Source organism: Gymnoscopelus braueri, assembly GCF_963280865.1.
Source record: "Gymnoscopelus braueri genome assembly, chromosome: 5".
In the NCBI taxonomy this organism is placed as follows: Eukaryota; Metazoa; Chordata; class Actinopteri; order Myctophiformes; family Myctophidae; genus Gymnoscopelus; species Gymnoscopelus braueri.
In genome coordinates this window covers 44,169,547-44,181,174 of record NC_137606.1, presented here as the reverse complement: position 1 = coordinate 44,181,174, position 11,628 = coordinate 44,169,547, and the positions used below count along the sequence as shown (strand labels likewise).

Sequence of the window (11,628 nt, the reverse complement as noted above, 5' to 3'; positions counted from 1 at the left end):
GAGAAAGAGAGAAAGAAAGCGAGAGACAGTAAGAGGTTGAGTGTTACATAAGTCATTGAGGAGGTGTGTTATATTTAATAAGCATCATGTCATTGAGGGGTGTGTGTGGCTCCTGTGGGTGGAAACGGGTCAATAACTACATCTGAAGCTCTCCGGGGCCCTCGGGGGCCCCCATCCATCATTCAATACTGTACGTCCTCTCATTTAGCCCCTGCAGTTCTCATAATGTCCTCGCCACAGTCTGGCTCCCACTCTTTTCTGCACCTCTCTCATATTTCTCCATCTGTTATTCCTGTGTCTGCCTAATATTTCTATTTCTATCGTGCTCTTTCTCTCTATACACATTATATCGTCGCTGTCGGGCAGAATACTGTTGACTCCATATTCTAACTTTTTGTGTTTGTGTCGTAAATGAACGCCCTACTTGATCATACCACAGCGTCACACGAAAGCGTTAAAAGTAGCAGATCTACAAGCTCGAAACGTGGCGCGAAGCGACGCGTTTTGAGCTTGTAGATCTGCTACTTTTTATGCTTTTGAATTTGCATCCTGAAAAGTAGCTGTTTTGGACCCGACAGAGACAATGTAATGTCTATCACTTTCTCTCCCCTCCTCTCAATGTCTCTTTCCCTTCTATAGCATCCGACAGCAAACTCTTGCTAACTATTAATCATTTGTCTTCTTTTCTGGCTATATTTTGGAAAGGTAAACACTGTTCACACAGTGAGCGTTGTTTTAGGAAACAGATCTTTTTTACAGTTTTGCAGTTGTTAATCAAATAATCTGGGCCTCCGGAGGTTTAACTTGAATTCATCAAGTATTTTCTTATTTTTTGGGATTCGTAAAGGAATGTTATACAAAGAGTCAAAGACATCACGTGGCGAGTAAACGACTAAATAAATCTATAATAAACTTTTTTTAATTCATTTAATCACAAAGACAAAATAACCGAATCTTATTCTGTGACTTCGTGAATAGGATTGGTCAACGTTTATGTAGATGCCAATTTACAAGCCAATCGTCTTGCTTACCTCTCTTGTTCATGCGGAAGAAGTGCATCGCTATTGGCCAGGATAGGAGGGTCATTAGCGAGACCGCGCCCAAGTGGAGGAAGGGGGCCGTGACCTGTAGCCAATCAGGATGGAAGGAAGAAGAGACAATGAGAGATGGAAAGTGTCAGTTAACACATGCTTATTGGTAGAATGTGTGTAATTAAGTTATTAATATGAAATTAAAATTCCATATTATAAAATGTGGACTCTATACGTCTAGAACATTGTTTTTCAAAGTTGGATATTCAAAAATAGTGCATCTGCTATTTTTGAATTTATTTATTTTTACATTAATCTTCTCTTCTGGGGGTCCCTGGCACACTTAAAGGACGACTTCACCGATTTTCAACCTATCTTCATATAATTGGTCCTCACTAATACTCATGATAAAATGGTACCATTTTTTTCTAATTGGTCTGTGTCTCATAGGAGGGCTGTGGACAGTCCAGAAACCCGTCTAACAGTGACATCATCGTTAGGCATGATTTTTTTTTCCAACAAGATTTCACATTTTTTATTTCGATTTTTATTAACACGAGAACAATGGCTTCTTTTATTGCATTGCAACTTTCCAGGAATAGAAAGCCTGCAGTTTCTATTAGCTTGGATTCCCCATTGATGATGTCACTGGTAGACGGGACTCTGAACTGTCCACAGCCCTCCTCTGAGACACAGACCGAGTAGATTTTTATTTTACCATTTTATCATGAGTATTAGTGAGGACCAATTATATGAAGATAGGTTGAAAATCGGGGAAGTCGTCCTTTAACACATCAAGTGCCAGAGGTTTTTTAAAACAGGGTACATCCAGTGCCACCGCTCTTACCGTTTACGCTGATATGTTTAGAGCTGTAGACGCCTCGACGAGGACCCGGATGTAAACAAAGGGTGTCTGCGCGATGGTCGAGGCTAACGACTAACGACTGGAACAATAATATTTCTAACGCGATCCGCCATTGCAGAGTGATCGCCCATCGAAAATGGCTCGTTTTCACCACGGTAAAAAGATAAGGAGATAAGGACCTTTTTCTCAAGATCCTATCATTGGAGTGGACGGAAGAGACGTTTTGGGCCCTTGTCCCATCCGTCCATTCTATTTTACAGGGACCTAGGATGATTCCTAAGTTGCGTTTGAGCGCCCCTCATGAGAATTTTCGATTATGGCACTCGATGGGTGTATTTGCAAACACGAGAATTCTCGTGTTTGGCACTCAATGTGTTAAAAGTCCTTAAATTGTCACTTTACTGTCATCATGTGGGGACCCCCTGGGTGTCCAGACCCAGAGGCTGAGAACCACTGGTCTAGAGAGTAGGATTAAAGACATTTAAATACTTTCATTAATTAAACAGTGTGTGTGTGTCAGCCAACCTGGAGGGAGAGGAGGAGGGTCTTCCATTCTTTGCTCCAGTAGTCTGAGAGGACAGCGGTGGCCGTCACGGTGAACACCAGCGTCACCACGATACCAATCTGATACGCGCAGTAACACACACACACACACACACACACAGTAACACAGATGAACAACGTCGCCATGATACACACAATAACAAAGAGGAAAGTCACGATACCACACAGTGACAGCTCTTTTCTTGTTCTTTTTGTACATTGTCTATTACCTTCTCTTCACTGCACCTGATGTCCGTGAATATCTTTTCTTTGTAACAGGTGTGTATTTTCTACATTGCTGCAGAGACGGGGATTTGAGTCTGAGACTCGGACTCGAGTCCCACTCGAGTCGCACACACAGACTCGACTAGGACTCGAAAAGCAATTGTAAACACAAAAGGTGATTTTGTTTGTCATTGTCTTTATAATGGGACGCGTTGTGAGCTTGTAGATCTGCGATCACATACAACGGAGTATAAATTCAGCATAATACACCATACACTATTATATTTAACATATAATGGTCTAGCACCATGTGGATTAGCCACTCTGCTAATATACAACACCGTGCACCCACATGCCAGTGTGTGTGTGTGTGTGTGTGTGTGTGTGTGTGTGTGTGTGTGTGTGTGTGTGTGTGTGTGTGTGTGTGTGTGTGTGTGTGTGTGTGTGTGTGTGTGTGTGTGTGTGTGTGTGTGTGTGTACCTTGTGGCTCCAGTGAAGGTACAGCCTCTGTCCCTCAGTCAGTAGATACACCGCCACAACCTGCACAACACATTTACATATTCATATCAATACATCAGCTTCCTATGGCTCTAGCAGCTCTACTATTAATAAAGTTGGGTTTCTAGTGTCACAATCCTGTACTGTGGAGAAGAGAAGAGAAGAGAAGAGAAGAGAAGAGAAGAGAAGAGAAGAGAAGAGAAGAGAAGAGAAGAGAAGAGAAGAGAAGAGAAGAGAAGAGAAGAGAAGAGTCCTAAATAATAGCTAGGGACCCTGGAACCCCCCCAAGGGGGTCCCCAGACCCCACTTTGGGAGCCAATTTCTTGTGCACACTGCCAGGAGGCAAGTAAATCCCAGAATATTTAAATTAAATATTTTTAAATATTCAACTTTTAACTAAATAAACCTTTAAACCCTGACTAAGAATGCTAGGGTCATGGTTAAAGTAAATATGTTATAGTGAACCAGTTTGTTCCTGTTCACGGCAATGAACTAGTTCTTTTGAACAAATCGATCATGAACGACCCATCACTACAAAGCATTCACAGTCTAGGTTAGTGTGATATACAGTAAATCGTCTCTGTCAGGTGGAAACCTCATTAGGTCCAAAACTGTTAATTTTCAGGATTCATATTCAAAAATAGAAAAAGTAGCAGATCTACAAGCTCAAAACGCATCACTTTGTGCCGCGTTTCAATCTTGTAGATCTGCTATTTTGGATACTTTTGTGTGACGCTGTAGTATGATCAAGTGGCTAGGACATTCATTTACGAAAAAAACACAATGTTAAAATATGGAGATGAGAGGTTTCTGCCCGACATTTGCATGTGCGTGCATGCGTGCGTGCGCATGCAGTAGCCTACTGTAGCTGTGTGTTCTCACCAGCAGTAGAGCGATGTATGTGAAGAGAGCTGCAGCGAGCACCAGCAGCACCAGAGACCAGGGGAACCAGAACCCCAGAGTCCCAAAGTTAAACCTGCATAATAACAAACAACATGAAGGACTGCCATTCAAAAGATGATCACATTAAATATCGGTCTCTGGCGGGTGGAAACCTCATTATGTCCAAAACTGTCACTTTTCAGGATTAAAATTCAAAAGCATAAAAAGTAGCAGATCTACAAGCTCAAAACACGTCGCTTCGTACCGCGTTTCGAGCTTGCGGATCTGCTACGTTTGATGCTTTTGTGTGACTCTGTAGTATGATCAAGTATGGCGTCAATTTGCGAAAAACACAAAAAGAATATGGAGATAAGAGGTTTCTGCCCGACAGCAACGATATGATTATTACCTGGGAAGAACGCGTTAGTATGGATTCCACCAACGTTATAGGATAGACCCGCCTTACCTGTGTCTGATTGGCTTCCTGGCAGGCATAGTTTTACTGAGGTTGGGGTTAAGGTTAGGTTTAGTTGCAAAAACGCTAGGAAGGGAAGGTGCGTGCGTGTGTGTGTCACCCACCAGTCAAAGTCGATGTAGTCGTTCTGAGCTTCGGTCCAGAAGTACAGGAACACAAAACTCAGGAAGAAGGTGATGATCAGGAGGCCAAAGCTGATACACTCCACCTGCAACACACACACACACACACACACACACACACACACACACACACACACACACACACACACACACACACACACACACACACACACACACACACACACACACACACACACACACACACACACACACACACACACACACACACACACGTTGTACAAGCGTGCATGGACTTGATGATACCTCAAAACTATTATGCCAGTGCAGCAGACAGAGGCGCCCAAACAGTGGAGTGATCCAGTGTGACTGTCTCTGCACATTTTTTACGCTATAGCTGACCGTGTAGAATGTTGTTGCTGTTATTTTGTTCCTGGTTATGAAGCAGCTCCAGTACCGCCGGCCCGCTAGGCCAGGCCAGGCCCGGTCCACTGGAGTCAGCAGGAAACACTCAGATACAGACAGACAGACAGACAGGCTGGGGAATCGATAAGCCAGCCCACTCTGCACTATCAGCAAACTGAAAAGCCCGGGTTCATATACTTCGTCGTACGAATGGTGTCGGGGGCGTCGAAAATAGCAGACGTACAAGCTCACGATGAGTCACGGATGTCACGCGTTGTGAGCTTGTAGGTCTGCTGTTTTTGGCATAAATGATAATCTTAGCTCCAGACCAAACGCACCGCTTCACACAAAGTAGTGTCAGTGTGCGGACAGAGAGAGAGAAAGAGAGAGAGACAGAGACAGAGAGAGAAAGAGAGAGAGATGCTAGAACAGAGGAGTGTAAAATGAACGCAGCACACTGAAGGCATGCTTCTTTACCTGTAGTTTGTGTGCATTTGTTGTGCAAATTAGTGCGGCAACTATCCATTTCTTTTTCAATTAATCATGTAATCGAGAAGTGTGTTTTGGGATTATAATAATATATATATATAGACAAATTGACTTCTAAAAATTATAATCCACTAAATCAATTAGCCTGATTAACCACTTAAGAAACTGGTTTATAGTTTGTCGCACAACGGTGTTGTCTAACGCGTCGCATAGGGGTGTATTGTGAGCTTGTAGATTGGATATTTTTCAATATTTCCTCTCTGTCAGGTGGAAACCTCATATGTCTAAAACTGTGACTTTTCAGGATTCAAATTCAAAAACAGCAAAAGTATCAGATCTACAAGCTCGGTTGGAATATGGAGATAGGAGGTTTCTGCCCGACAGCAACGATTTATGAAAAGCAGTTATTTTATTAACATTTTTTTTTTAAAATACATTTATCAAATCCATTACGGTTGCACCCCTTGTGAAAATGTGTGTGTACAGTATATGCATAAAGCAGTAATTCTCTAACTTTTTCATGCCAGGGACCCCCAAATTGATATATATTTGGCCACGGATCCCCATGATCTGAAAAGGTTTTGTGCCAGGGCCCCCCAGAAGAGAAGATTTATATAAAAAGAAAAATATATAAATTATTAAAAATGTTCCAAACATTTTTTTTTTTTTTTTTTTAATGTAAAAAAAAAGCAGATGTACAAGCTTGTGAGCTTGTACATGTACATTGTGCTATTTCTGAATAGCCAATGTCTAAATGGAAGAAAGTGGTTAAAATGATTGTGACGCTATATAATATACTTGTGCTGCATGGGGACCCCCTGGAACCCCCCCCCCCCCCCCCCCAGACCCCACTTTGAGAACCACTGGCATACAGTTCATGTGTATGTGTATATGTATGTGTATGTGTGTGTGTGTACTGTGTGTGCGTGCGGTGCATGCGGTGCATGTGCGTGCGGCCGTGCATGTACCTTGCTGCAGCAGCACTCTCCCGGCTGTGCTCTGGCTCGTTGATAGCGTCTCCATTGGCAACCGTAGAGGCCCGCCAGGCAGGACACAAACGGCTGGTGTTCATACCTGTCAATCAATCAATCAAGTCTATCTTCAAAGAACTATATACTCATTTCAGAATCAGCTATTTTCACTTTTCACTGTTAAACAAATCTTTACCCAATAACAGCCCTCAATAATAAATTATCTAAACATAATGCAGCTCATCATGATCATCGTGCAGCAAATAATCAATTCTGTTATCCTGATCAATTATCCTGTCAATAAATGTGTTTTAATTCATGAGGAAGACATTTTGCAACCAGTAGTAGGTATGGTGGTGTCTACAAATGTCAAAATATGCTTTAAAAAAAAAAAAAATATCTACTGTACCACTGTAGATAGATGAACCCTTAGAGGGCATCTTAGAAGTATAGATTAACCCTTCGAGGGAGTCTTTGGTGTATCGATTAACCCTTAAGCCTAGCTCACTCTACAGGAGAATCAGGGAGATTTGGGGTCAGAAACGCCCCTCCCTCCCTCCTGACGATTGGGAGTAGAGGGGCGTTCCCTGTTCGAAGCTGAACCGGAAGCAATAATCTGCCCAGATCATCCTGTAGTGTGAGGTGTTTCAAAAATCCAATATTAAACCTCCCGATCTGCTCACAGACGATCAGGACCGTCCATAACTCTCAAACATGTTTGATATTCATTACTACTGTCCAGTGTCCACATATCATTTTGGGGGTCCTTGATATGAAAACGTTTGAGCACCACTGATATAGCAACATAGGTTTTTTAGAAAACTGATAGGATTTAGAAGACATTTTTTAAATCGGCCTCAGGTCTTAAAGGGTTAAGAGGGAGTCTTGTTTGTCTAATGTACCTCTGCAGCAGCTGCCGCCGCACCACCTTTAACTTCCCCAGTTTCAGTCTGGTCACGGGTGGGGGGGGGGGCAAACAACTCACCCACAGCCACACATCACAGACGGACAGGGAGAGAGAGAGAGAGAGAAGAAAGTCTGAGACAAGATGAAGGGGAAAGAGACAGGGACAAGGTGGAGGGATAGGGGAGAAAAGGGAAGGGGGGGGGTTACGTAAACAGATTGAGATGAAGGACAGTGGAAGGAGGGAAAGGATGAAAGCGAGGAGGGGGAAAAAGAGAGAGAGAGAGAAAAAGAGCGAGCAAAGACTGCTGGCAGTTTCGGCACCTAAACAGATGGGAGAAGAGAGAGAGAGAGAGCGAGAGAGACATTTGTATGGATTTATACTGAATATGAAGACATTCTGAACTCAGCAGAGTCCTTTCCTCTCTGTGTGTGTATGTGTATGTGACGTGTATGTGTATGTGTATGTGTATGTGTATGTGTATGTGTATGTGTATGTGTATGTGTATGTGTGTGCCATAAACTGTAAACAAGAAATGACACAGTCATATTATACCAGCTTGCGGCAAGCTAAACCCCTTGAAAAGTACTGTCAACTCATGACTCTTACTAAACATTACCAAAAATATATATATTAAACTCAAGAGTTAAATTAAGGTGCCTTTCACATGTAACGCTCACTAGTGGATTTATTCATGCACTGTTGGGCACAAACAATCCAACATTTAACTGTAGGCTAAACATAAACCAAAATAACTTACTAGGCTTTAAAGGGATACTTCACTTTAGGGCCGGGGACACATTTAAAAAATATATTAAAAATAAATGAAAAAAGTTATGGAAAATTCATGGCCCCCTCACGCATTAGAGTGTCCTACTAATGTGTGAGGGGGCCTTTATTTTGCCATAACTTCTTTCATTTTTTTTTATATATATTTTTAATTTTTATTTTATGTGAAAGTGAAGTATCCCTTTAAGGGTGTCACGATACTCGATACGTACCGAAAATGAATCGAAATTGACGTTCGATACAGTGTACTGAAATTAAAAGCTGTATAGCGATTCTCACTGTCCAGCATCCAAGGCAGTGTTGCCAAGTCTTCTTATTATAAGCTACTTTGGGCTCGCTTATTTTGGGTTAGGGTTAGGGTTCTTTTCATAGACCTGGTTGCTTGTTTCTCTCACAACATCTGGCAACGCTGGTCCAAGGGAAGCCATGCGCTGGCTGTTGTTTTTCTGTACATTCCTCCTTCCGACGGGGAAAAAGGAAGCCTCACTGCCGGATTAACAGAGAGAGAAACCGTGTGTTTCTTCCCAAACTCACACGTAATTCGACTCGTGGGTCGCGCTCAAGAAATAACGAGCGCAGTCTCGTGACATGCAAACCTTTTCAGTGGTGGAGAGCGCTGTATTTAAATATTCAAACAGATCTATAGCGTTACAAAGTGCTATGGCAGCAGATCGCATTTGAGCACAATTGTGTTGCCTGCGATGTATGAGAAATTAAGGCAAGAGTTACTAAATAATTAATATAGTATTAGTAACTGTAGAATTAACTAGAACGCTCCTCCTCAGAGCACAGATCTCTGCCAATCTCCGCCAGGCCGGGTTGTCTACCCAGGGCCCACAAACTTTGGAAGTCAGTCATAGCCACTTGGAATGGGAAAAAATCTCAACTTTTCAAAGAATGTTAACTAATCTTCTTAAAGAAGAATCTGAAAATGTCCATGACAGTTGATAAAACCCAAAGTTTATATTATTAACATGTTAAACATTGTATTATTCTAGATTCTCATTTGTAATTTATAATTTTTATGAAAAATAAAATGTATTTATTGAGAAACAAGTGTTTTTCTTTACAAATCAAGAGACAATAGCCTTAAAATTAAAATGTAATAAAAATCGAATATCGAATCGAATCGTGAGCTTAAAATCGAAAGCCGAATCGAATCGTGGATTAGGCGTATCGTGACATCCCTATTAGGCTTGTAATAAAAACTGCAGTTTTAAATAACATATTTAACTCCTTTGAGAAGAGAGAACAGCCGCCGGCAGCTGTGATGCCATAGCCTGAGAGGACGTTTGGGTGAACGTGTTGCGCTGACTGATGCAGTCACTCAGTGATGACACAATACCGCCGTTTAGAGTAAGGGAAGACATTGCGAACTCCCTATTGGCTTAAAGGACAGCCAATGAGGAAAAAGTTAAAAAGTAACAAAAAAATTACGACTAGTTGCAGCCACTGAATATAGACCAGCTCTGCAAGCTGGTAAAAATATGGACGAAGGGAACCGTTGACCCAAGGTTTCTACGACCCGTTTTGAAGACACTTTTTCTGCAAATTCAAATCCACCATCTTGGAACTTCCGGTCCCGAAAAGCAACCGGAAACGACTTCACTCTGTAGAACCAGTACCAGTAGAAGCCCTAGAACATTTTTAAATTAATGGCACCATAATTTAATAAATCATGATAATTGAAAAAATACTTTTAACTAGCGATTGAAAACATAAAGTATTTATGAAAATGTTTACTACGGCAATAAAATCAAGTGTAAAGTCCGGCCAAAACCTCATTCACTTGAATGGAGTAAAAGTGCTTTTGCAGCCATGCAGGGGATATAGCGACATTTGCTGGGACCATTAATTAGAACTGCATGCTGATAATGACCTATTTGGCCTCAAATCCAGCGGAGCTTCCTTGCCGCCTGGTGTGCGCGCGCGCGTGCGTGCGTGCGTATGTGCGTGTGTGCGTTTCACTGGAGCTCTGGTTGTACTGACCCGGTTAGACCAGCCCACGAGACATGTCCATGCGTTCTATTTATGTATGTATATGTCCATTCTAATCCATCATTCCATCCAGACCCGTCTCATTAAGAATGACCGCTGACCTCTTTGGCGTCCCTTATACGCAAAAGGTTTTTCCAGGGGAAGAATTACGAATAAATAATGAGCCAAGTGTCCTGGTGTTAGGACTTAGGAGTAATCCAATCCAAATAATGAGCCAAGTGTCCTGGTGTTAGGAGGACTAATCCAATCACGTTCCAAACAAGGCAGACAGAAGCGGGCTTGAGCCCTGTGAGGAGCGCCAAAGCACCCGGCGCTGTGCGAGTCGCACATCGATAGGGGTTGGGGAATCAGTGGGAATAATCCATTTCCAAATTGCACATCGTTGCTGTCGGGAATGAAACCCTCTTATCTCCATATTCTACGTTTTTGAATTTGAATCCTGAAAAGTAACAGTTTTGGACATATGAGGTTTCCACCCGACAGAGACGACATAGTACTTGCAAAAGTTCTGAAACATCCACGTTCAATGTATCTGTGGTTTTCAATCTCCAATAGGGGTCAAAAATAAGTGTTTTCCAATACCGATCGATGGCCAACATTGTGAAACCAAGATTTTGGAACCGTTATTTTCATGCCAAAATAAAACCCCTACCAGCATGATTCAGCATTCCCACTAGACGCTGTACAGAAGAGCCATATTGACAGGGTGATATAGCCAATGTCATTAAAGTATAATACATCGGCCTAACCCTTTGTCTCCAGTGGCCATTAGCAGCTGTACTGTATTAGAGCTAAGGAGGTCTTTAAGTAAGTAAGTAGCCTTGGGAACCAACGGTACCAGAGCCATGTGGCCCATAGTTCAGGGGTCTATCTCCTGTTTCTGTATAGCGTGAGGCAGATTGAAGTACATCCCCTGGACATGACATTAGTATGTCACATGATGTACACCTACATCCCCTGGACATGATGCTATTACTATATGCATGTTGCAGGGACTCACCCCCAATCCAACCCTTGATGCTGAGTTCCAAGCAGGGAGGCATTAGTTACAGTTTTTTTATAGTATTTGGTATGACTCGGCCAGGGATTGAACCTCCGACCTCCCGATCTCAGGGCGTAAACTATAACCACAAGGCCACTGAGCTGACACACAAATCTGCTACACAGAACAATCCTGAGTGTTAAAGGCATAGTATATAACTTTCCCTTTTGTGTTTACATAACAAAACAAATGCATATTTTCTTTCCAATCATTTCCCTCAATACCAGCAGTCATCAACCACTGGAGTAGTGTGGTGGCGTTTACCTGCAGAAAAACACACTGCCCTCTCGCTGTATTTTGGTGTTTTCACTGTTTGTTTTGGTAGCCCCAAAAACATTGCCGTCTACCAAAACAAAAAAACATGACCAAATGAAAACACCAAAATACAGCAAGAGGGCAGTGTGTTTCTGCAGGTAAACACCACCACACTA

The 11,628-nt window shown here is 42.2% G+C and overlaps 2 protein-coding genes across 2 annotated transcripts in view; one reads left to right on the top strand and one right to left on the bottom strand.

Annotated features, from left to right (window-relative positions):
* gdpd4a (glycerophosphodiester phosphodiesterase domain containing 4a) overlaps positions 1-9,527 on the bottom strand; it is a gene marked incomplete at its 5' end in the record, with an annotated part of 33,725 nt that extends 24,198 nt beyond the window's left edge. Inside the window, 8 exons of the mRNA XM_080429238.1 lie at positions 1,032-1,125; positions 2,422-2,520; positions 3,145-3,204; positions 4,045-4,138; positions 4,624-4,727; positions 6,462-6,567; positions 7,367-7,691; positions 9,473-9,527. Coding sequence (XP_080285364.1) covers positions 1,032-1,125; positions 2,422-2,520; positions 3,145-3,204; positions 4,045-4,138; positions 4,624-4,727; positions 6,462-6,567; positions 7,367-7,691; positions 9,473-9,527 — 937 coding nt within the window. The remainder of the gene's footprint in view (positions 1-1,031; positions 1,126-2,421; positions 2,521-3,144; positions 3,205-4,044; positions 4,139-4,623; positions 4,728-6,461; positions 6,568-7,366; positions 7,692-9,472) is intronic.
* Positions 1-11,628, top strand: part of aamdc (adipogenesis associated, Mth938 domain containing) — a 282,823-nt gene that overhangs the window by 31,662 nt on the left and 239,533 nt on the right. The gene's annotated exons all lie outside the window — the stretch shown is intronic.